Raw genomic sequence first — 16,314 nt, forward strand, 5'->3', positions numbered from 1 at the left:
CAAAAACTAAGTTTGGCAAAATCTCAGAACCTTACCCTATAACTCCCTCTAATTCCAAAAGAGGTTTTCCCATAAAACATTCAGCCCACTGTATATGATTAAACCTTAATATTTGATTATTACACTCAGAACACATCCAATGACCCCATCTGTCCCTTAGTCTTACAACTCGCCAGCGATCGTGATCACAGAGTTCACAATGAATCTTGATCCACGGTCGATAAGATGTTCCATGTTCATAGCAACATAACTGTAGAAATCGAGACGCTGTCCAATCTGGTTCATGACAGTGTCGTTGAAAGTCGATGTAATGGAAGATAATATCTGCTAGTGGTGCCGTCAGTGCGTTGGGGATCTGGTCTGGTCCAAACGTATTACCTTTGTTAAGTGGTTTAATCCAGGGCGATATTGTCTGTTCCAAGCACTGTAAAAAGTGAAATCTAGATGCTATATCCTGAATTTGGTTACCTGACATTAATGCAAAACAGAAATCATCACGCAGTTTTTATTTCATTCTGTAGGGTCAGTGTTGGTATCAGTTGTCTGTGGTAAAGGTTAACGGAAAGGTCATACATTCTTTGCTGGGATCTATCTGGGTCCTTTTTCTGTGGAGACACAAGCATAACCTTTTCCCCATGTAACAAGAGGATATGGTCCCATAATTTTACCTGTTTCTGGATCTCAAACCAATACTGGGGCTTTAACCCTTGCCTCGAAGGAGGTATTTGCAGTAAAATATCGAACTATTGGTGGGTTATTATCTATTAAAGAACAATTTAAAAAATTAAAAACATACAATGCTTTCTGTAACCGTTCCTCCGGAATAGCCGTTCCCATTCCCCCTTTTTGTTGTTGTAATAGACGTTTTAGAGACTGATGAGACCGTTCAATGAGAGATTGACCGGTGGGGGAAGGAGGAATGCCAGTAATATGAGTTATACCCCATAGGGCAAAAAAGGTTTTTACCGTTGTTGAAACATAAGCTGGACCATTATCTGTCTTTATCTTTGAGGGAATACCCAAAGTAGCAAAAGCACACATTAAATGTCTACGAACATCTCGTGCCTTTTCTCCTGTGTGACAAGAGGCAAACAAGTCACCTGAAAATGTATCAATGGAAGAGTGGATATATTTAAGGTTACCAAATTCAGAATAATGTGTGACATCTGTTTTCCATAATTGTAGGGTTTGTAATCCTCTAGGGTTAACTCCTGCAGCAATTGATGGGAAAGAATGTTTTTGACAATCAGGACAGACAGCAATAATATTTGACACTTGTTGAGAAGTAAGGTCAAACTGTCGTTTAAGAGCTCTAGCATTTTGATGGAAGAAAGAGTGACTCAGTTTAGCTTGTGCAATGTGGTCTGGCAATACTTGAACATCAATAGATCAGCTTGTCAATTGCCTTCTGCAAGAAAACCAGGTAGTGAGGTGTGAGATCTAATATGCATAACAAAATAAGGTGCAGATCGAGAGTCCAAAAGGAAAATAAGTTCCTGTAACAGGGTAAAAAGTTGTGAATGCAAAACATTCTGCAGCACAGAAGCTTTGGCTTGTGTAACAATACCTGCAACATAAGTGGAATCAGTAACAAGGTTGAGTGGTACGTTCCATTTTTGGAAAACACGGACAACTGCATTCAGTTCTACTATTTGAGGTGAACCGGAGACTGTCTCTATGTCCGAGTCCCATCGTCTCCGTTGATCATCCCACCATAGGAGAACAGATTTATGTGATTTGCCTGATCCATCTGTAAAGACAGTAAGTGCCTGTAAAGGTTGTTCGCTTCTTTGGGGTTTTAACATCAGACGAAAGTCAATGTTAAACAGTTTGTGTGAAGGTGGATGAGAAGTTATTTGACCCATATAGTCAGCAAGTGCCATAACAAAGGTGTCTGATTGCTGATAAAGCCATTGTAAGTATACTGTTGTTATTGGTAGACAAATACAGACAAAATCCTTCCCTGATAAGGTTAACAGGCGTGATCTAGCTTTAACAATCAGAGAGGCAAACATTTCATGTTGTGTCAAAATAGTTTTTGTAGACTGGTTAGGTAAAAAGATCCATTCAATAATCAACAAGGGGTCTGAAGGTCCCATTGAAATATCAGGGCATGAGGCTGTCGAGCAGGGTTTAAAATAATCAAGTAAAAAGGCAGCTCAGGAGCCCATCCGTGGGCCTGTCGAGAAGCAATAGCTGAGGCAACCTTTTGTAAACATGTATCTGCTTCAGAGTTAAGATTACGTGGAGAACAAAGATTAGTGTCCCCTTCTAGTAGTTCAAACAGAGGACCCAGGTCTGTATTAGAAATTCCCAATAGTGGTCTAACCCAACTTATTGTTCCCAGTAATTTTTGTGCATCATGCAGGTTTTTACATTGCTATTGATCTGCAATGGTTGAGGAACAATAGTTTGTGCTCTTATTCACCAGCCCAGATATTTCCAAGGGGGAAACTTCTGGACCTTTTCTGGTGCTATACAGAGACCTGCCGAATTCACAGCATCTGTGACAAGGGCTACAGCTTTCTCCATGACTTCGTGATGTTGTGCTGCCACTAAAAGGTCATCCATATAATGATGCAATAACACAGTAGGCACAGAATTTCGGACAGGACTGAGTATTTTCGCAACATACCATTGACACATTGTAGAGCTATTTTTCATACCTTGTGGCAGTCCAACCCACTGATATCTCTGCAACAGAGCTTGCATGTTGATGCTTGGAATTGAAAAGGCAAATTTCAGGGCATCATCTGGATGTAACGGGATACTGAAAAAACAATCTTTAAGATCTATGACAGTTAGATGCCAATGTCGAGGGATCATAGTTGGGGACGGGAGCCCGGGTTGGAGGGCTCCCATATCTTCCATAGCATCATTAATTTTTCTGAGATCATGGAGCAAGTGCCACTTGCCAGTTTTGGGGGTTTTTTTTAATAACAAAAACTGGTGAATTCCATGGGCTAGTAGAAGGTACAATGTGTTCTTGGGACAGTTGTTCTGAGACTAAGTTTTGAAGTGCGTGAAATTTTTCCAAAGGAAGGGGCTATTGATCTACCCAAATAGGAGCATCAGTTTTCCAGGTTATTTTTAGGGTGTCACGCACTTCAATGGCCCTATCTAAAAATGTGTTTGGATAGACATTCCCCATTGTGACAATACATCATGTCCCCACAAAACCGTAGGGACTGGTAGCACAGAAGGTTTAACAGAAGCCACATGTCCCTCTGGTCCTTGAATTCGAATTAGTTCCAAACTCTGACGACTGTTACCGGTCCCCCCTATCCCAGCCAGTGTCTGAGAGACATTAGTCAGTGGCCACTGCGGAGGCCATTTGACTTGAGAAATTACTGTGACATCAGCTCCAGTGTCAATGATTCCATTTAGTGCTATTTGTTGGTCATTGTAAATAAGGGTACACTGATACATAGGTTGCTGTGGAGAAATAGATTGTACCCACAAAATGTGAAGTAACCCTGTGGATCCAAAACCTCCTCCCCTCTGCGGAGGATGATCAGTGATAAGAGAGCTTACCCTTGCCGGAATCAGAATCAATTGCGCTATTCGACTACCCTGAGGTATCGTACAAGGTGGAAATGGAGTCCATGCCATGATTTTGATTTCGTCCACACTGTCAGAGTCAATAACACCTGGTAAAACAAAGAGACCAGACAATGTTGTGGAAGATCTAGCAATTAACAGAGCTTGTGTATCGGGGGGTAATGGTCCTTTGACATTTGTTGATAATAAATGAACCGAGGAATCAAGCAGTGCTACTCTGTGTGAGGTTGCCAGGCCCAATCCGGCACTGCCTGAGGTTGCTGGACAGGGACTTGAGGTGTCGGTGCTTCTCTCCGAGGTTGTTGAAATGTCAGCTGTGGCGCTTGTGTCTGCGCGCGTCGCTGCCCCGCGCTCCGCAGTTGGTTTCCCTGTATCGGTTGTCCCTGGAAGTCATACTTAGATCGACATTGATTAGCATAATGACTCCCTTTCCGACATTTCAGACAAACTCCAGGACCAGGAGGTTGTTGTCTATTCCCTGCAGCCCGAGCAAGACAATTTCTCTTTAAATGACCAGGCTTACCACAACCATAGCAATTCCCCACACCATGCATCGCTGCAAAAGCAGCAGCCATAGCTTCAAACTTATGGTCAACCGTACCGATTCGGTTACATGCTTTCACCATTTCCACCAAAGTGGGGTTCAGGTTGGGAAGAGACTTCAATAACCTTTTACAATCAACATTAGCATTTTCAACAGCTAGTTTTGTTAACAATATATCCCAAGCTTCCGCATTATCTACTCGACGTTCCAAAGCCTGTTTTAGTCTATCAATAAACTGCATATAAGGTTCTCGAGACTCCTGAATGATGTTAGTAAAAGCTTTTTGCGGCTTTTGTACGTCAGGAACCTGGAAAAAAGCCTTTTCCGCCTCTTCTTTAATTGCCTCGAGAGCCGCACGGGGGCAGTGTTGAGCCTGCGCTACCGGATCAGCATGTGCACCGGTGCCCGTAAGATGTTCTATTGTCAGTGCAGCTAATGCAGCATCATTATGATTGACATACGTGAGCAGGAGTGCTTGCAGTCCCCCTCTCCAATGCGACTCCCATAACGTGTACTGAGTCGGGGTCAGTAGCAATCGTGCTAAAGATTTCAAATCATGAGGAGTCATGACATAAGTATCAAACACAGAAGATAACAGACTTATAAAATAGGGAGAAGAAATACCATGTTCCATAACCGTGCGGCACAGTTCTTTAACAACCGAAAAAGAAAGAGCCTCCCATCGTGCTCACCCTGCCTGACCCTGAGAATACAAGACCGGAGCAACTATAGTTTTAGCCATTTCTAAATCCCCCTCCTTTAAGGCTTGTTTCTTTATTTTTGCCCACACATCATGCTGATCAGGAGGGTATAAATCAGGTTCTTGTTCAGGGTCTACCGGTCCCGGGTCAAAGGGGTCTTCTTCTGGCGGATACTCCACTGCATTAACACCCAGGGGTTTAGAGCACTGTGATTTAGAGGCTGATAAGGAAAGGGCTATAGGAGCTTGCAACTCCTCCTCCTCTCCTTCCTCTGCCTTTTCTTTTTGTGCTTTCATAGTCTCAAAAATAACTCTCCACGAAGAGAGCAGATGGTGGGACTCAGTATTGCCTTTTGTCACAGAATCCCACAATTTCACCCCTGTATCGTCCCAAAGTTCCCACGTGAAAATTGTAGTTGCAGTCACTGCAGGCATATTTACTTGCACCCACTTAAGCATTGCTTTAAGGTCATGCCCAGAAATACTTTTCTTATGTTTGTTAAGGAGACCTTTCATAAGCTCATATACGTCTCTTTCTGGGGATGAAACCTGATTCCCCATTACGGATTTCCCACAGCTCACCTCTCAACTCCGGAGGGATTTCTGGCCGGCCGGCTTCCGCTTCCTTTCGGAGGATCATTCAAAGTTCTGTGGGATTCGCTGCATGTCGCTCAGTTAGGCGATTTGAGAGTCCCTCCATGTCAGATCCTTCACCATATCACGTCGGGGTCACCAATTTGCCGTGAATGAAGAGATGGGACATAGCTTGATGCAAGCAAGTTGTCGGTTTATTAGTGATTTTCTTACAATTATATATGTTTCTACCTTCTACATATTACATGCTGATTGGTTAAATCTTAAGCGTAAAAAACACTGATTGGTTGATATTTAAGGCACACCGTTAGAACAATAGGAACTTATTAGTTTACCTTGACATAGCAACAATTTCTATTCCAAAATTAGGGGGTTTCTTTCTATGCAGCTTTCTTGATTAACAAAGTTACATATCGGCGCTCTCCGTTCCCTTATCTGGCTACTTGTTTCTCTGTCCATCTAGTTGCCTCCTCAACTGTAAGGGCTCAGGGGTCTGCAGTTAGCTTGTTCCTTTGTTCCCAGGGCTTGTGCCCTACAAGTTCTAACAAGTCTCTATTCATCAGGCTATCAGTACTTGGACTCTTGTCCTTGAGGCCTTGTCCTACAACCTCCCACAGAATGGCCTGGCCTGGCATTATGATCCTCAGTCTCCTTTGGTCTTCAGGAAGCTGATGGTCCTTTCCAAAGAGGTCAACTGTGTGTTGTACAAACTCTGCAAAAAGTATTATTATCTTCAGTAACTGGATCGCCAGACTGCTGCTAGTGGCAGTCATGTTTGGGTGTCTAAGCTCTGTCTCTACACCCTTGTAGCAGCAAAATGAAAGGTTCTATCTGTTCCTACTCTACTCTCTGACAAATTTCTGAAGACTTTAGCATAAGCAGGTTTTCATCCCATTGGCAGTATCATTTGATTTTAAACATGTTTTCTCTGAATCAGAATTTAGCAGGAGGTTTTCAAACAAACACATAATGAATAATAGATAGATAGAAGGCAGCTTAAGAATTTTAGATAAAATTAAACTAGCAGCTGTTAAATATTGTAGCAGTCATTACATCCAGAAGTCATCTGCCATCTATCCAGGATACTTACACATTTTATGTATAATGGAAATGAGAACTGGTTTAACCTTGTCACAACGTGATCAGTTTGTGTCTCTGATGGCTCAGCATTTGACACCATCTTTCAGCTGTGACATTTGCCTCAATACAATGCAATTAATAAACCAGCAGTGTATAAAGATGTAATTTGCAGCTCAGATGGTAAAAAGTCTTAAAATCTGTAAAGAAACTATGTGACAGATGTATCAGTGGATGCTAAATCCCGAGATTTTCCATTTTTCAGAGCACTGTCATATGTCACGTATTCTTTTTATCCTATCCAACAGCTTGCCAAGTGCCTTTATTCACTGACATAACATAAAGCTAGAAAAAATAGCATTATAGACTGTTTTGTTTGTTTATTCAAAAAATATTTGTATATAGATATAAATGTTATATATAAGTAGGTAGGATATAGGTATATTGTTTATATGTATATAAAATATTATGTAGGGACTAAGAATGAAAATAATTCTGGGCACAAGTGACATATTTATGTCCTTGGGATGGGATGGGATCTTGCCCCATCTGTGATGCAGATTGCTGTTAAAGTAATCGGAGAGATTTATATTGAGAGGGAAGCTTGCAGGAAAGTTACACTTCCTTTTTCTGATGTTCGTGGGTATTTAGTCCTTGAGAATGGCATTCTGCCTGACCGCAGAGGAGGCTCTGCAGGGTTCTGCTGTCAGGGAACTGCACCACTGGTGTTCCCAGTACTGACTGGAGAGGCTGCTGCCAGGCCACATTGAAGTACATCTGACTCAAGGGACTTGGCGTTCAGTAACCCAGTTAACACAGCAGGATCCTGTATGTCGCCTCCTCTCCATCTCCTGCCTGCTTGACCTGCTCTGTGAAATATGTTGCTGCCAGAACTGGCTAATGTTCAGAAGTTCTGTTATTTTGAAATATTTCCTCAGGTTTGTGGTGAGGCTAGTCTCAGCATTTACCTAATGAAAAAAATAGTTAAGAACCTGTGCTTGGAATATTTGTGGTGGGGTAAAGGGGGTGGGCTGGGGTTATAAAATAGAGGAAATTTAAAGCCAATTTTGTGCTGTTTGGTCAAGTAAACTTTCTAAATTTTCCATTGTTATTCAGAAAATGCTTGGGAAGGATAAATGGATGAGGTTTCAAGTAATTAAATATCGAACACTTTCACACACTTTTCAGACAGTGAAAAACCCCCCAAATGTATATGTGCTGCAGGGCTTTGATCATGCTAGAGATGTCTGTGGACTTCTTTAGGTAGGTAACAGATGTACAGGGGGCATTAATGCTTGAACAATTGTTTAGACATTTTTACATTGGTTCGCTTAGTTTTTTCCAGGAAGCTTGTTTAGCAGGCTCAGGCTGCTGCTGCAGTGCATGCTGCAGTGTTGATCCTTACCTACAAGGGGCAGGAACAAAGGGCTCCAGGAGGGCTCTGGTCATGCCTAGCTGTGGTCATAGATGGGTTATTAGCCACCTTTAAATAAAGGTGACAATAGGGTTTGTATTTTTGTTGGGTACAGACAATTAAAATACTGAACAGCAGCATCACTGGTAGAGCAGAGGACTGGGACTATGCCATGAGAATGAACAACCAAGCAGATACAGAGCTTAGAAGGGGCTTACAAGCCAAACCTGAAGGCGGTTCAATGAAACAATTTCCTAGTAAGCAGAAAATGGAAGGTTTTTGTGATGGATGGATATAGCAACCATATTTTGAGCAGACAGAAAGTTGAAATGTTTGGTTTAGGAAAAGATAAATGAAGAGTTTTTGAACAGAACTTTTTTACTGGATTAATATAAAGAAAAATATATATATAAGATTAAAATTGAATACATTGAAAGATTTAAACTAAGTAGGAGGGCTTCAGTCTTCAAGCTTCTGCCTCACTGACAGTGTAAGAAATAGAAGCATGGTTACATTAGCTGTCATCACAGAGAGCGAATACTGAGAAATCCAGCAGGAGTGAGAATAACAGAGCAAGTCACGGGATAAATGGACAGCAGAGCACTGGGCTCGTGTGAAGGTGGTAGAGGTGGGTGTAAAGCAGAAGGCAAGAACAAGGACAGACAAATCAGACACACAGTCGTGATTTCCGGAGGCAGACTGATACCAAGCAGGGGTGTGATGGGAGTTATCAGAGGTGCAGCAGTCCCACTCTGTTCTTGCACAGGAGGGGAGGATGGAAAGGGGAGGGAATCCACGGTTACCCTGCAGTGAAAAGCTTCCCATAAAGCACCAGGAACCTTTTGTCAATATACTACAGAGGCACTGCTGCAGCAGCCCAGTGTTCCTGGTGCACACAAAACCCAGAGGTGGATGGGGACACTTTTGAAAGACATGCATAAGGTAATATAAGAAAACACAGGGAGAGTAAGCACAGAAACCTGTGTGACCTGCACAGCTGCAAGAGGTCTGGAAGGGAAGATAGGAATTCTGTAACCTCAACAGAATGTTCGTTCTAAGGCAATAGTTGTCTTTTTCTGATTCTTCAGTCCAGAAAATGTATATAAGTATATAAGTAGCCAGAAGCCAGTCGATTTGTACAACCCAGCAGCCTTGGCCTTTACTTTTTACTGTTTCACAACCTTCTCCCCCACCCCCCTCACCCCGCACCTGATGCTCATGACGTGATGTCGCATCCCCAGGAGAGTACAACGAGTGAGTTTATCCACTTGCCTGCCTCCGGCTGTCCCGGGAATACAGCTCAGCCCAGAGAGGAGCGGGCTTGAGAAGATCCCTTTAGACAGTGGACCTTCTGCTTGAAAAGGAATGAAAAAGCCAACTCTGAGGAGAGTGGGATGGGGAGCAGCAACGCGCCCCCCCGGGGGTGCATTCCCCAGCGCCGTTTGAGGCCGCTCAGCTCTATAAACGCCATTTGCATCGGGCTGGGATGTAACAAGAGCTGTAAATCACTGACGGCGGAGCGAGCTCCTCCAGGGGCAGACACGGCGGAGCCGAGCCTCCGTGAGCTGTGGCAATGTGTGAACGGTATCTTTTGTTAGGGGGGAGGACTGATGGCAATTAGATGATACTTATCTGGCCCTTTGATGTGTATTTACACATACAACGTTTTCCTCCGGGGCTTGCGGTATAAAGGAGGAGCCGTGCTCCCCGGCACCCTCCTTCCCGGCATCTCCGAAGCAAGGCAGGATGACCAAAGCCCCTTTCTCTGTGGAGTGGTTGTCCCAGAGCAGCCAGGCCCTCAAGAGCCCCGCCGAGGGCTCCCCGCACCGAGCATCCCCTGCAGGCCACCGGCCCGGCTCCGGCTCCAGCCCCGGCTTGAGCGAGCGGGACGAGGAGCAGCCCGCCGGGCCGCGGGCCGGGAGGGGCGACAGGAGCGGGGAGCAGTTGTCGACCCCTCCAGCTGCAGGTAACCGCGGGGCCCTCGGCCGTCGGGGCACCCTGCGAGGAGGAGGAGGAGGAGGAGGAGGGCGGAGGCGAGGGCGCGGGTCCCCCGCCACCCTCAGGGCGCCGGTAGACGCACCTGGGCGGTGGCTGCTCGGAGGCGAAGGAGGCGGGCGGGCACCCCCGAGGTTCCCGGCCCCTGGGTGACCCTTGTCTCCCCTTCCCCAGGAGCAGGCGGGCGGCCGTGGGGAGCGGGGCAGTCCCCGCCGGAGGGGGGTCCCGAGTGCTCGAGCCCCGAGGACCCCGGCGGCCGCGGCGGGCGGCGGCTGCGCACGGCCTTCAGCGCCGAGCAGATCAGCACCCTGGAGAGCTCCTTCCAGCGGCAGCAGTACCTGGGGGCCGCCGAGCGCCGCAAGCTGGCGGGCAGGATGCGGCTCTCGGAGGTGCAGGTGAGCGGCGGCGGCGGCGGGGCCCGGGCGCGGGCTGCGGGCTGCGGGCTGCTGGCCGCTGTAACCTCCGCTCTTCCCCCCCCCCCAGATCAAGACCTGGTTTCAGAACCGCCGGATGAAGCTCAAGCGGCAGCTGCAGGAGCTGAGGACGGAGCCGTTCTGCAGCCCCCCCCTCCCTTACGGACCTCAGGGCGGCGTTGTGCCCTTGCCGCTCACCTACGTGGCCCGGCCGCCGCCTCTGCCCCGGCAAGGGGCCGCCGCTACGGGCTTCGCCTTGGCGGCGCTGCCGGCACCCAGCCTGGACCTCAGCAGCGCCTGCAGGGCGCAGCCTGTGGGCTTCTGGGCGGCACCCTGCTTCGTGGGGTACAGGGACCCCAGAGCTTTCTTGCTGGGTGTCTGACCCTCCGATTCGGACTGTGACTCGGGAGGATTTGCACTACTGACGGCTATCTGGGCTGCCCTCGTCCCTAACTGCCCGGCAGGGTCATGATGCAGCACTGAGCAAAATATTTTGCAGAGGCGCACGGGACAATCTGATTCGTGGACTTCAGGCCCCTGCGTTTATAGGCAACTGTGCAAAATAGAAACATGGCGGGGCAAACGCTAATATAAACGGCATCTTTTAATAAATCTAAAGTTTTTCCAGCTTTCATGTGAATTCCTTCCACAAGGATTGCAGAGCTGTTTATCCTGCCCTAACAGGGAGAGCTCCTCTTCCTTGAAGGAAGCGTGGACTTCTTATTCTCTAGATCTGTTCCGGCCCCCTACAGTTTGCTGAGGGCGAGTACAAAAAAGCGTGAATTTCCCCCGTCCTCTAAAGCAGGTATGCAACGGCCTTCAGCTACTTCCTAGGTGGCATTTTCTCTGATGGGACTGTGCTTTTAACCAAATATATGAGTACGCCTGTTACTAATACTTAATACCGGGCTTGCTATAGTAGTGGAACGAATGATTTCTGTCGGAGCCCTTCAAATAACATATAGAACGTGATTTTAAGATGTAAAAAGTGACGTTCTAAATAAATATGTATATATATCTTCATGCTTTCATGTGCAGTCTCAGTAGATTAGTAAAAACTTCTTGCCTAAACAGATCTTGGAAAGGATCTACCCTTGAAATTTCTTATCAGCAAAGTAGTATCTTGGCATCTCACATCCATCTAACAGGGTATGAGGGTGGTGATCAAGAGCAATGTGACATTCCAAAGCTGGTTTTCCTAAGTGGCGGTCAAGTGTGTAACCATTGTGCTATGCACTTTTTAAATTTGAATAATGCTTTAGAAAACTTAAGATCAAAATGGCCTAATTTCAGGCTAGAGAAAGGGCTCTGAGAAATGATCCTTAACTGATGTAAGTTGCCATAAAGCTTTCAAAGTCAATTGTCAACTAACATGAAAAGAGCAATAAAAAGTTCCTTCACTTTAGAGAAGATTTCCGGCACACTTGCAATCTGGGCTCATAGAATGAATGGTCCGAGGGTTCTCTGTCAGTCATCCTTGAACACACCTATTTTTGTTTGTAGCTGGGGGGGCTAAACCTGCCACTTGAGTACACTTGCCCGGTAAAAAGCAACATTATGTGTCTCTGAAGGCCTTTGATTTTCTGAGTAGCTGTCACATTTAGAAGTCTCCTTAATTATTTTGTAATCCATGCTGTATTTTTCTAGTCTTTTGAGATACTACTATTTGCTTCCAATTGTACAATTAATGCGGCTTTAATGCAAAAGTTTCAGAAAACTAAGGTCTCAGGTGCTATCAATCTTGCTGAGACCTTTTCAGGAACATGATGCAGTTTGGGATTAAGGACGTTTGTTGACACAAGATAAAAATTCCCATTGCATGGAGGCTTGTTTCTCAAAGTCAGGTCTTAGTAAACAGCTATATTGATTCGAAGGAAAAAAAAGTCTGCAATTCTCTCTGACTCTTATCAGTTATTAAGGAACTGGGATGTTTCCAGAAAGCTCTGTAATGGTTAATATTTTCTTTACTGCGAACAGCGACATTTTTTAAAATAGAAAAATAGTCAAGGCCCATAAGTACACAATATACATTAAAAAAGAAATTATAAGATGTCTTAAGCGTGAGACTCAATTTGACTATCCCGTTTTCAAGGGGTCAGTGGTTGATCGGTTTGTAGTCTTGTGTGGCCGCAGAGGAGACCCCCACCTCTCCCCCGTACAGAAAGAACAGCCGCAGCCTTTCGCCCTGTTCGAAGCCAGAGCCGGCGGCACAGGGGCTGGAGGGGGGAGGGGGGGGGGGGGGCAGCACCCTCCAAGGGCACCAGGGCTGCCCGCAGCGCTGCAGGAGCGCCCCAGCCCCCGACCAAATGTGGGGAGGGTGAAGCGGAGAGGTGGGGGGCAAGCACCGCCACAGCTGGGCCCGGGGGAGGTGAGAGGGAGATGAAAGGGCTGGGGAGGAGAGGAGGAGAACAAAGTGCTCCCGCCCGCGGAGGGTGACTGCTTCCGTCGGGACAGGGTTTGGGCGGCGGCGGAGCACCCCCCCCCCACGCACCCCCAGGAGTAACAGGGGAGAGGCAGGAGAGCACCTTATCGGGGTCTCCAAGTGTTCCGGGTGGGCTGAGCCCTGCCCGGGTGGCTGTCCCGGCCTTTCCCGGCCGCCGGGCCGGGCTGACCCGGGCGATGGGAGGGCCCCCAGGCTGCACCCTTCGCACCCCCGGTGTCCCTGGAGGTTCCCTCCTGGAGCGGTTCCACCGGTTTCGAGCAAGCCGGAGGCGAGCGGGGCTGCCGGGACAACTTGTAGTGTTGCAATCAGTCACGATGTAAGCCCACAGGGTGTGGGGACCAGACTGGGACAAGCAGAGCTGCGGGGCCGAGCGGCACCGGCCACAGGGAAACTGCGGAGGTGGAGGCTTTGCTTGCGGGGTGCGTGCGTGCGGTTCCCTGCAGCCTTGTTGAGGCAGACTGAGAGGCGCGGGTGGGCTAGCGGGGCGAAGGGGGTCCCCGTCCTTGGGCGTATGAGCTGCAGAGCGGCTGGCTAGAGAGAAGCCAGGTTGTGCTTGAAAAGGTGCTAATCATCACTTAACATAATGACTCCTTGGCCACATGTATACTCAACAAGCATACCGGGTGCCTTGCCGGCGTTCGGGAAGCGCTAGTTTGCAATTACTGTCCCGTTTCCCAACAAGTGCTCAAATGAACGCGAGAGTTGATGCTCACTTGGTGGAGTCCCTAATGGTAGCAGATTTGTCCGAATATCTACATGATAATTCCTCGTCTACCTGCAAAAGCCGGCCTTCTCTAGAAGGTAACAGCTACATTCGAGTGATCTAGAAAACTGTAAGTGAAATAATTTCATTTTTGCTAAAGCGGTCCGATTCTGTTACTAAAACGTGGTTGCAAGTTTTCCCTTTGATTTGGGAGTAGGAAACTAGCGACGTTCCTTCGTGGTTTATTCCTACTTGCCTGAATTTCTCATCTGCTGTGTTTTAACCTCGGCAGCAACGAAGGGCTGCTGCGCACCGGCAGCCCCGCCGGAGACCCACGGCCACCCTGCCCTGCCACCGCGCCCGGGGTGGCATCACCCGGCCCCGCGGGTCACCCCCGGGCCGCTCCCCGGCGCGGCTGAGTCCCCTTCCTCTAGCACTCCCCTTTGTGTCTTTAATCGCATCACAATAACTACCTGCACCGGAATGCTCTCCGGCAGGACAAAGCGGCGTCTTGCAAGCCAGCTAAAAATGGGAAAGCAAGCCGAGCCGATTAGCTGGGGAGGAGCAGCTTAATGCTGGTGCGGCGAAACTGGTGGAGCTCCCGGCCTGGCGGCTCTTGAGGAAGAGGCTGTATAACCTGGAAACTAGGCTCCCCGGGGAGGAAAAGGGGGTGGGAGGGGAAAATTGCCACAGCATTAACTTCAAAGGCTTTCTCCCCTGCAGCGTTTGCGTGGGGGGGGGAAGCGAGACGGAGGGAGCGGCGCGGTGATGGGTGATGCCGGGGCCGCCCGCCCGCCGAGCGCCTCCTCCCAGTTTGGCGAAAGCGGCCAACAGGGCACTGGGGACAGTGTCGGTGCATACCCCCCCCTGCAGCTCCCAGACACGGTGGAGCCACTCCAGGGACCTCTTTACAAACCAGGTGAAGTTATTCGGCGCTGTGTGCTAACCGGGAAGAGATCTCGCACTGGCGGGCCATTACTTGTAATTGCTGCCCATTATCTCTTTCTTTGATACGCAATTAGATGACAATTAACTTGATAAATCCCACCGAAGCGTGGGGGAGGAAGAAAGAGGTGAGATCTCTTGGTCTCGATGTGTTCCCTGCGTAGACTTTTACTACTTTTCTTTCATATTTGTCTCTCAAACTCCCAGGCCTCGACCTAGTGTTATCTTCTAACAGCGTTTGGTAGGGAGCTAATCCCGGCATCTCTTTGGTATTCAAGTAGGTTAAGTACTTTAATTCTTATTTTAGTGCTTGGTTATTCTGCCTGGGCAATTCTGAACAAAGCTGGAGGTGTTAAGTCCTCAGGCAACGTGGCGATGGCGCCCATGGGAATTCAAGTGCCGTTTTGTTTCTTGCTAACTTGCGCTTAACTTATCTAGGGCTTTGTCCATTCGTTGCACAAACTGGCTCAATGAGATTTCCCCGATAAATCGGGTTTTTTTCAACGCAAGGCGAGCGTTCCCTGCCGCAGATCCTGAGCAGGGGTGCCTGGCCTTGCGGCGCGCAAGGGCAGAGGGAGCCGCGCCGCCGGGTGACTCAGTGGCGTTTGTCATTGATCGCCTGCTCGCCCGCATTGTTCCCCTGGGCAAGGGAGCGGCTGGGTGATGGCACTGTTAGTGTTCACCAACACTTCAAACAGAAGAGCATCTATTCCGAAACAATCGATCTCGTTGATGCCTAATTGACTATCTAATAGCACCTATCAGGACATCAAAGGAGGCGCTGAATAACCTCGTTAGCATTTCCAAAGGGGAGCGGTGGAGGGTACAAACACTTACCGACAGTCCCGAGGGCAGGGAGCCCAGCCCAGGCTCTGCGGCTAGTTGCTCTCCTGGGTTTTCTATGGTCCCAGCTGGAGCAGGGCAAAATGTCTTGTCTCGCCTGTACTTCCAGCAATATTAACCTCGTGCCCTGCAGTACATCAGCTCACTTGCCTCTGAAGGACGGCTCACCTGCCCCAGACTCTCCTTCTGTCTATTTGTCCAACTAAACAGGGTGGGTTTGGCTGTTCTTCCCCCGGGGTGTGTGGGGTGGGTGGGAGGTGGCACTGCAGTTGTTCTTACTGCATTCTCTGTCATCCCCACTTTTCTGGTTTTGCCAAGGTAACTTTGAAATACCTGGGCTTTTCAGACAGATAGATGAGATGTGCCTGTGATGGATCCAGTAATTTAGTAGCCCAGCAGGTCCTCGGTCTGGTGACATAGTACATCAGCTCTTAATCCGTGATAAACACCATGCTGGCTTGCTCAGTATACTGTTTTTTTCATGGATTACTTCTTACAAACATAGCTAGTAGAAAGGAAGTTTTGAAACTGAAGATTTGCCCAATTATGCTAGAAAATGTTTTTTCCTGTGCAAGATTGTTCTTCTGGTTTCCAATTTGTGGCCATTTTTTCTTACACTGTCACGCAAAACCAGGTGTGATGCTATGTTGAAGGACTTGGCACACCAACAGCATTCTTGGAGATACAAGTACTTCAACTTCTAGTAAAGGGGGAGCTTCTAGGAAGTGGTGCAGGAAATGCTGCAGCCTAGATAATGGGCTGAACCTTCCCCCCCCCCCCAAAAAAAAAAAAAAAACAAAAAAAACAAAAAAAAAACACCAACCCAAAACTCCCCAACAACAAAACCTTAATGTGCTTAGAGTTGTTACAGTCCTGCCTGTTCTCATGGGTTTATACTTTGTGTGTGTGCACAAAGCCCCCAAAGAAACATTCCTATTGTGTACTAGTGAGATAAATCTACCATTTGTCCCTAGAGGTCTTGTAGTTCACATGAAAAGAGTACTTTGTCCTGATGACCTCAGCTGTAATTCTCACATCCTGGCATTAATCACAGCACCTAAATTCAGGGTATAATACAAGTG

The 16,314-nt window shown here is 47.6% G+C and overlaps 1 protein-coding gene across 1 annotated transcript; it reads left to right on the forward strand.

Annotated features, from left to right (window-relative positions):
- The first annotated feature begins 9,636 nt into the window (after positions 1 to 9,636).
- On the forward strand, positions 9,637 to 10,680 carry LOC121093798 (homeobox protein HMX1-like). Its single transcript, XM_040606667.1, is given in 4 exon segments — positions 9,637 to 9,960; positions 9,992 to 10,029; positions 10,031 to 10,280; positions 10,369 to 10,680. Coding segments are annotated over 4 exon segments (924 nt in total).
- Positions 10,681 to 16,314: the final 5,634 nt, after the last annotated feature.

Source organism: Falco naumanni, chromosome 9 (assembly GCF_017639655.2).
Source record: "Falco naumanni isolate bFalNau1 chromosome 9, bFalNau1.pat, whole genome shotgun sequence".
Classification (NCBI taxonomy): Eukaryota; Metazoa; Chordata; class Aves; order Falconiformes; family Falconidae; genus Falco; species Falco naumanni.